The following is a 9,634-nucleotide window of genomic DNA, read 5'->3' on the forward strand; positions in this document are numbered from 1 at the left end:
GCTCAGGCTGCCTCCGAGCTTTATACCCGGAGAGACCCACGTGTGAACATAGGATCACCTGATTGGGCAGTGCTCGCACAGAGCTCCGTCTTACTGAATGCCTATTGGTTGTGCTCTATCTGTGGGCTTTGGCCACGCCCCGCTAGCAAGATATAGGCGGGGTTTACGCGCTCGGCACTGCAGTGAAATCCAGCATGTTATTTATTTATTTATTTATTTATTTAGTGCGCTCCTTTGATATAGGCCTGCAAACTAATAAAAATAACTAACTAACTAAATAAATATATTTAAAAGTATTAAAAGTATTAAATCACCACCATAACTGAGTTGCAACATTTAAATGTTACTTATTATATTATATTATATTATATTATATTATATTATATTATATTATTAAACATATAACCAACTAATATAACAACCTGTAATAAAAGCCAATGTGTTGATAAAAAAAACAAAACAAAAAAAAAAACACAATAGTATTTAGTTAACCACACACATAAACACATAAAAGTGAAGCACTAAATCTGAATCAAGTCATAGGTTTTTTTTTTTTGGACTTGTGTAATAAAACAGAATCATTTAAAAACGAATCGAGAACAATACTGTAATAACTTTTTCTAGAAGGATCTAGAAGGTTCTAGAAGGTTCCAGAAGGTTCCAGGGGCTTTAGGACAACAGCAGGCCAAAACATTTACATTTACATTTACATTTAATCATTTAGCAGACGCTTTTATCCAAAGCGACTTACAAACAACAAAAAAAAAATATATAATTAATATGCATTGTGGCAGTGACCCTCACGGTCAAGCAAACAATCATATCAAGAAACAGATCATAAAAGAAATACAAAGTTGTCTGTGTATGAGGACATAGTCAACATTTCTAAACACATGCTCCAAATCCACAGACGACAAATTCTGCAAACATAAGCGATATATATAAGATGTTTGCAAAAATCAGAATAAAAATCTAATATCTGTATTAATTTGAGATTATAAATGCATTAGTTTAGTTCCAACAGATGACGCCCAACACATTACAAGGCCTCCATCTCAATACACTTCACTGCAGAAACATCACACCGAAAGCAAAGAACTCCACATTTCCCGTGCTAAGAGCATTTATATGCGTCTTACAAGCATGTCGAGATGCTTTTTAGCATTTCTTATAAGCATGGATAATCCCTGACCCTCCTCACAGCTATTTCTAGAATTAGAAGTGAGAGTCTGACAGCTCCGATGCGGCTGTGTACAGACAGAACTCAGTGTATTTGTCCTAAAGAGAGATTCCCCAGAGCCAAGCCTTCTACACGAGCTTTCCTTCGGGATCCTTTTAACCCCAAAAACTGAGCTTCAGCAAGGATCAGGTGTTATTTCTGTCGTGTGAGACGTGGAAGCAGTTAAACAGCATGGTTTGGAACAGTAAGACTTTTAATATGTTTTAAAGAAGTCTCTTCTGCTCACCAAGCCTGCATTTATTTGATCCAAAAATACAGCAAAAGCAGTAATATTGTGAAATATTGTTACTATTTAAAATAACTGCTTTCTGTGTGAATGTATGTTAAAATGTAATTTATTTCTGTGATGCGCAGCTGTATTTACTCCAGTCTTCAGTGTCACATGATCTTCAGAAATCATTCTGATATGATGATTTGCTGCTCATGAAACATTTCTGATTATTATTATTATTATTAGCAATATTTAAAACAGTTGAGTACATTTTTTCAGAATTCTTTGATGAATAGAAAGATCCAAAGATCAGCATTTCTCTGAAATAAAAAGCTTTTTTGTACCATATAAAAGCTTGGAGTCATTCTGATTAATTTCTTCTTTTTTTGGAAATAAGTTATAGAAAAGAATACTTTTATTTAGCAAGGATGATTTAAATCGATCAAAAGTGAAGAGACATTTATGATGTTACACAAGCTTTCTATTTCAGATAAATGTTCTTCTGAGCTTTCTATTCATCAAAGAAACCTGAAACAAATTCTACTCAGCTGTTTTCAACATAATAATAATAATAATAATAATAATAATAATAATAATAATAATAATAATAAATGTTTTTAAAAGCAGAAAATCTGAATATTAGAATGATTTCTGAAGGATCATGTGACACTAATGATACAGCTTTGAAATCACAGGAATAAATTACAGTCTAAAATGTATTCAAATAGAAAGCAGTTATTTTAAATAGTACATAAATAAATAAATAAATAAATATATATATATATATTGTATTTTGGATCAAAGAAATGCAGGCTTGGTGAGCAGAAGAAACATTAAAAATCTCACTGTTCTAAAACTTTTGACTGCTGGTGTATAAATACATTTTGCTCATATATGTGCACAAACTGGCAGGTCTGAGATGTTAAAGAGGCATCGCTGCTGATTAAGGATCTTACTGTATGCTGCACATATGTCAGAATGCCAAACGGATGCAGGGCTGATTTGAGAATACTTAATTATTTCCCCCTGATTGAATATTCAGATATTTAAATAATGCTCTGTTATAAAATGGGGAGCACACTCTCAGTCACAGCTTGAACAGGAGAGCACACAGGAATCCTGCTGTCTGGAGCACATGCCTGATTACTGAGATTCATCTGCAGCCCTCTTTTCGCCGGGAACCTTGGCAAACTGACGTTAGGACTCCAGGCCACGAGTGCGTGGCATACACGGCTGATTTGATGGCACCTGACAGCGCTCATAGTGCGGAAGATGAGCAGGTGAACAGTAAACGTGTTTGAAGCATAATAACGAGCATTCAATGCCAAAATACCTTCCACTTACACACTCAGTGAAACAGAACACTGCAAAAAAAAAAAAAAAATCTTCCTTTTTTTACTGGACAAGTAAAATTATTTAACATATTATATCATTTTCTGAAAAACAAAACAAATTGTGTTAGTTTTTGCTTAAAACAAGCAAGTTATTTAACCTTGGGAGAGAGTGAGTGTGTGTGAGTGAGAGAGAGAGAGGGAGAGAGAGTGTGTGTGTGTGTGTGTGTGTGTGTGTGTGTGTGTGTGTGTGTGTGTGTGTGTGAGAGAGAGAGAGAGTGTATGCATGTGTGTGTGTGTGAGAGAGAGAGAAAGAGAGATAGAGTGTGTGTGTGTGTGAGAGAGAGAGAGAGAGAAAGTGTGTGTGTGAGTGTGTGAGAAAGAGAGATAGTGTGTGTGTGTGTGTGTGTGTGTAAGAGAGAGAGAGTGTGTGTGTAAAACTTATAGACACCAAACATTTAAACAAAACTGCACATTCAAGTTTTTATTTTCTTTTTCTTTTATTTATTTATTTACAGTATTGTTGTTTTTTCTTTCTTTTTGGTAAAATAAAATAATATAATAATTGCTATTGAAAACCTAGACATTAATATGAATAGAAACCTACAATTCAAAGCAATTCAAGGTATTTTAAAGAAATATCTACAGGAAAAAAAAAATATATATATATATATCCCTTCACTGTAAATTTCAATTTGTTAACTTTACTTGAAAAAAATCTTGCAAACTTGTTGCCTCAGAATAATCTAGTTCGGGTTGCTCAATATATTCAAGTTCACCCAGAAGCCAATTTATGAAAACTTAAATATACTAAGTAAATATAAATAGATTTTTCTGAGGCAATAAGTTTGCAAAATATTTTGAAGTTAAATTGAAATTTACGATGTAATAACCCTCGGCAAACAAATCAGATCTGACACTCTTATAATCATATATGTATATATTACACACTGTGTCCAGATAAAGGGGAAAAAAACCTTTATGCATCATAAATGCACCCATTTCTTTCTGCTGCACTTGAGTCTCAAGATGACACGTGTGACCCTGGAGCACAAAAGCAGTCATGTGTAGCACAGGTATATTTGTAGCAATAGCCAACAATACATTGTGATGCATACATCTCAGTTTAAAAAAATGACTCTTATGACTGGTTTTGTGGTCCAGGGTCACATAGAGAATATGGCATCACACTGTGAAGGATTTCCAAACATTTTCCACAGATGTTGTTACCATCCTGCAGCTGGAATCAACGTCTAACACCAAAAGAGTGCAAAAGTGTGACAGGCGTCCTGAGTGGAGTGTGACAGAGGCGCTCTGATCCACGCAGCAGGCGGCGCCAGACATCTCCAAGTGCAGGTCTGCCGTGTCAGCCTCAATCTGTCTCTGTATCCTCAGTCTGCCACAGTACTGGAGCACCTGCAAGCCCACATGAGCCTCACCGAGATTCACATTCAACAGAAGCAGAGAGAGTAACAGCTATTAGCCTGTTTATTGTGTAGGAAATGGCATCATATGGTTATGGCTAACTTTAGGTACACTTACATGTAAATACTCTGGATTTATTAACATTAGAAAGACACAGCAAATTGCATCGAGAGCGGAACAGCCCGCTTCTTTAGCAGTGCTGCTTCATTTTAAAACACTAATGCACTAACACTTTTAACTCTAATACACTTACACTAATCACTAACATTTTTCTTCATCTGAACAGATTTGGAGAAATGTAGCATTGCATCACTTTCTCACCAAAAGATGCTCTGCAGTGAATGGGTGCCGTCAGAATGAGAGTCCAAACAGCTGATAAAAACGCCACAGTATTTTACTTCTACGTTACTTTTTAACTGTTTACTTTAGAACCGTTGCCTCCAGCTAAAATACAGTCCTTGATAATCCATAATAACGCAGTTATAATCCTCCAGTGACAAAGAGGTCTGGTCTGAATCAGGAGAGAAATCTGCACAGATCAAGCACACTTTTTCACTGGAGGAAGTGTTATTATAGATTATGGACTCAGTTTAAAGTTAAAACGTCTTGATGGATTTGTTACAATTCTTACAAATACAAATCCTTTGTCTTCTCCAGATGTTAACTGATGGACTGTGGATTATTGTGATGTTTTTATCAGCTGTTTGGACTCTCATTCTGACGGCACCCATTCACATCCATTGGTGAGAAAGTGATGCAATGCCACATTTCTCCAAACCTGATGAAGAAACAAACTCATCTACATCACAGATGGCATGAGGGTGAGTAAACTTTCAGCATATTTTCATTATTGCGTGAACTAATCCTTTAATGTGAGTGCAGAATGCACGTTCCACAATCTATAACAATCATAATTTCTGTAGTTTGATTTCTATTACTTATACATAATTGTTGTAAGGTTTCATATTAAGAGATTTTTCCTTTTTTTTCCAAATTCTGCTGTGCTCACACTGATGATCTCACACTGATGATCATTTTCTCTTTTCATTTTACACAATTATAGTACTTTATTGTGTCTGTAAATGCCATTATGATATTAGGAAAGAAAGAATAGACCCTCTAGAGTTGGTGATTATAGTTATTGTACAGTCTGGCTTTTTTCCAGTAACCATTTTAAATTAAAAGTGATCGCCTGTTTTGATTAAACCATCTCGTGTTGTAAGTACTGACCTGTTTTTACATCTTAATCTCACCTTTATATGTTTTTTTTTAAGCTATTGTTTATTTAAGTATTGATGGTGGTGGTACTTTGTATTTGATTTGATTTTATATATATATATATATATATATATATATATATATATATATATATATATATATATATATATATATCATATATATATAAAATAATATATATATATATATATTATTTAAGCATTAACCTTAAATTGTCATTTGCAGTTTTATAGACTATACTTAACATGTTCCCTGTTTTGCATGATGTGTAGACAATAAACAAACAGTACTGGTAAAGATTTGCTTGGATTAAAAAGTTTAAAATACAGTCCTATTCGTTGTGTTCATGAAAAAAAAAATAATAATAATGCAACATACTTGCCTTCTTAAAATGTAATGACATTAAACAGCGCCCTCCAGTGAAGACTTTTTCCCAGACAGATATTTAGACTTTTATTTTGGAAGTATATAATCGCGCAATCGTGACTTTTATTATGAAATTCACATATTCTCCTCCCGGATGTTTTTCACCGCGGTGAAAAATACAGGATTTATCATTCATTGTTTTCAAAATGAACGATGTCTGTTTAGATAGACATTTGTTGTAGTTTGGCTCGCATTCTTACAGGAAAAAAGACGGTTTAATTCAGAAATAACTACACAAGACCTTTGTAAACAAATCATTAGCAGGCTGCTGCTGCTCAAGCAAACATGCCTCTCGGGTTAAAACCATGCTGTGCTGTCTGCAAGACCAGCTCTTCTTCCATGTGGAAAAAAGGAAGCCAGGGGGAGATTCTGTGTAACAGCTGCACGGGAAAGAGCACAAGCAGCGGAAGCTCCGGAGGATCTACTTCCTCCGCCATCCAGCAGAATAACGGCGGAGGGAGACAGGTTCGACCCGCTTTGTAACATCGAAATAACGCAAACTATCATTTAGACTGAACTAGAATTATTAAAAATAAATCTACACTGCAAACAGAGCTGGATAGATCACTTACAAACTGTAATCCGTTACTGATTCCAAACTACACGACAAAAATTGTAGTTAGTAATGTAATCCGTTACAGTACACGTAACGTACCGAGACTACTTTCAGATTACTTTTGACGTACCTCGTTTATTGCATTGATTAAAATAGAATAATCTTGTACCATATATATATATATATATAAAACACAAAACTTATATATATATATATATATATATATATATATATATATATATATATATATATATATAAAAGCTATTTTAGAAATGACGTCATAACTGTCAAGCAATTATGACTATATTATGTTAACCTTTAAATACCACTAAACAAAGCTTTAAAAAGTTTCTAAACAAAACCGGTGACACTAATCTTGTATTTTGTAGTCCAAACATGAAATCCACAGACGCTCGGCTCGGTTACGGAGCACCAAGTACAAAGCGCCGGCCTCTGAGAAGAAAGTCTCGACCAAAGGAAAGGGAAGACGACACGTTTTCAAATTGAAAAACGTAAGTGGTTTTCATCCAGGGTCGTTTATGAGGGTTTTCTTCCTTTAATATCTGTGTGGGTTAAAGGAATAGTTCACCCTCGGGGCATCCGAGATCATCAGGTTTGGAGAAATGTAGCGTTGCATCACTTGCTTACCAATGGATGTGAATGGGTGCCGTCAGAATGAGAGTCCAAACAGCTGATAAACACATCACAATAATCCACAAGCAATCCACAGCACTCCAGTCCAGCAGTTAACATCTGGAGAAGACAAAAGAAACTAACTCTTTTAACTTCAAAACATTGCATCTTGCAAAAATAAGAGTCCTCTATCTCTGCAGAGGATGCATTGGTGAGCAAGTGATGAAATGCTACATTTCCTTATTAAGAAACAAACTCATCTGCATCTTGGGTGGCCTTAGTGTGAGCAGATTGTCATTGCATTTTCATTTTCGGGTGAAAATGCTTCAGTGGCATTTATATGCTTCTCTTCTTTACACGTCCACAGCCTATCAAAGCCCCAGAGTCCGTGTCTACCATCGTCACGTCAGAGTCCATGTTCTACAAGGTACCATCATCTGCTGTTCAGAGTGTTTGGTTTGAGTTAAAGCGCCACTTATGTATCCACTAACCTGCTCGTCTCGTGTTCAGGGCGTCTATTATCAGATAGGAGATGTCATTAAAGTAATAGACGAGGACGACGGTAAACCGTATTACGCACAGATCCGAGGTTTCGTCCAGGACCAGTACTGTGAGAAGAGCGCGGCGTTAACTTGGCTGATCCCGACTCAGACCAGTCCTCGAGACCGCTTTGATCCTGGCACGTACATTGTTGGTGAGTTCATGCAGTTCCTTGCTGATGCAAATGTGATACATATTTGTGACCCTGGAGCACAAAAGCAGTCTTAAGTCGCTGGGGTATATTTGTAGAAATAGCCAACAATACATTGTATGGGTCAAAATTATACATTTTTCATTTATGCCAAAAATCATTAGGCTATTAAGTAAAGATCATGTTCCATGAAGATAAAAAATAAATTTACCACTATAAATATATCAAAACTTAATTTTTGATTAGTAATATTTATTGCTAAGAACTTAATTTGAACAACTTTAAAGATGATTTTATCAGTATTTAGATTTTTTTGCACCCTCAGATTCCAGATTTTCAAATAGTTGTATCTCAGACAAATATTGTCCTCCTAACAAACCATACATCAATGGAGAGATTATTTATTCAGCTTTCAGGTGATTGACCCTTTTTTTTTTTGGAAATGAGTGCTCATTTGTAACATTGCACTTTTCAAAATGTACACCTTTGTAACTTATTTATCCCTGAAGGGTGCATATTAATACCTTAAAGGGACAGTTCACCCAAAAAAATGAAAATTCTGTCATCATATGCTCACCCTCAAGTTATTCCAAACCTGCAAGATTTTCTTTCTTCTGTTGAACACACAAGAAGATATTTTGAAGAATGCTGGCGACCAGAGAGTTGACGGTAGCCATACACTTCCACAGAATGGAAAAATCAAATACTATGGAAGTCAATGGCTACCATCAGTTGTTTGGTCACCAACATTCTTCAAAATATCTTCTTTTGTGAGAAATTTGGGTGAGCAAATGATAACAGAATTTTCATTTTTGGGTGACCTATCCCTTTAAAAGTACGTATTAGTAACTAAATGGTTCATATTTGTATGTTCTGACCGAAGTTAATATCGAGTGAGTTACAATTTAGACACGATATCATCTGTTTTTCTGAAAATAGTTCCAATCAAAACTGGAAAATATGTGTGCATATGTGACCCTGGAGCACATTTGCATATTTGTAGCAATAGTCAAAATTATCGATTTTTCTTTTATGTCAAAAATCATTAGGATATTAAGTAAAGATCATGTTCCATGAAGATATTTTGTAAACGTCCTACTGTAAATATATTAAAACTTAATTTTTGATTAGTAATATACATTGTTAAGAACTTCATTTGAACAACTTTAAAGATGATTTTTTTGCTCCCTCAGATTCCAGATTTTCAAATAGTTGTATCTCAGACAAATATTGTCTGATCCTACAGACCATACATCAATGGAAAGCTTATTTATTATTAAAAAAAATTGACCTCAGTCAGTGATTCAAAAATCCACTCATGATGAAATCATTTGCTTTGTTTCTAAATGAATCAGTCGTTTTTGAACGAATCGTTTGAATGAATGATTCAGTGAATCACTCGTTAAGACAGGGACTTTGTTTTAGCGTCACATCAATTCATCCATAAACCAGCGAAGGTACCAACACAAAACACTTTATTTAATAATTATCATTATTGATTATTTTGAGAATATCGCACACTCTGTTGCAGACAAGTGTACTCTACTCCAAATGTCAGGTCTGCGTTGATTAATTCATTGTTAAAGGATATCTAAACTGACGTGGTAATCCTGGATATCTCTGCTTAGGCCCTGAGGAGGACCTGCCAAGAAAAATGGAGTACCTGGAGTTCGTCTGTCACGCCCCGTCAGAGTACTTCAAATCCAGAAGCTGCCCTTTCCCAACATTACCGGTTCGTCCAGAAAAAGGCTACATCTGGACTCATATAGGACCGACGCCTGCCGTCGCCATCAAAGAAACCGTAGGGTGACGTCCACCCTAAACCCAGACTCACACGAAAACCTCATAAACACCCTAACCTCATGAAGATACTGCCCTTCAAAGA

The 9,634-nt window shown here is 35.4% G+C and overlaps 1 protein-coding gene across 1 annotated transcript; it reads left to right on the forward strand.

Moving 5' to 3' along the window:
- The first annotated feature begins 5,932 nt into the window (after nucleotides 1-5,932).
- LOC109048091 (GATA zinc finger domain-containing protein 1) lies at nucleotides 5,933-9,580 on the forward strand. Its single transcript, XM_042738674.1, has 5 exons — nucleotides 5,933-6,334; nucleotides 6,815-6,937; nucleotides 7,426-7,485; nucleotides 7,569-7,752; nucleotides 9,378-9,580. The coding sequence occupies exons 1-5, from the start codon at nucleotides 6,155-6,157 to the stop codon at nucleotides 9,557-9,559; spliced, it is 729 nt and encodes a 242-aa protein (XP_042594608.1). The 5' UTR covers nucleotides 5,933-6,154; the 3' UTR covers nucleotides 9,560-9,580.
- Nucleotides 9,581-9,634: the final 54 nt, after the last annotated feature.

This window comes from Cyprinus carpio, chromosome B14, assembly GCF_018340385.1.
Source record: "Cyprinus carpio isolate SPL01 chromosome B14, ASM1834038v1, whole genome shotgun sequence".
In the NCBI taxonomy this organism is placed as follows: domain Eukaryota; kingdom Metazoa; phylum Chordata; class Actinopteri; order Cypriniformes; family Cyprinidae; genus Cyprinus; species Cyprinus carpio.

Excerpts from the sequence above, each read along its gene's own strand:
- LOC109048091 (XM_042738674.1), top strand. The coding sequence starts at position 6,155 with ATGCCTCTCGGGTTAAAACCATGCTGTGCTGTCTGCAAGACCAGCTCT. Across the intron at positions 6,335-6,814 it reads ATAACGGCGGAGGGAGACAG|TCCAAACATGAAATCCACAG; the intron begins GTTCGACCCGCT and ends TGTATTTTGTAG. Across the intron at positions 7,753-9,377 it reads TCCTGGCACGTACATTGTTG|GCCCTGAGGAGGACCTGCCA; the intron begins GTGAGTTCATGC and ends ATCTCTGCTTAG.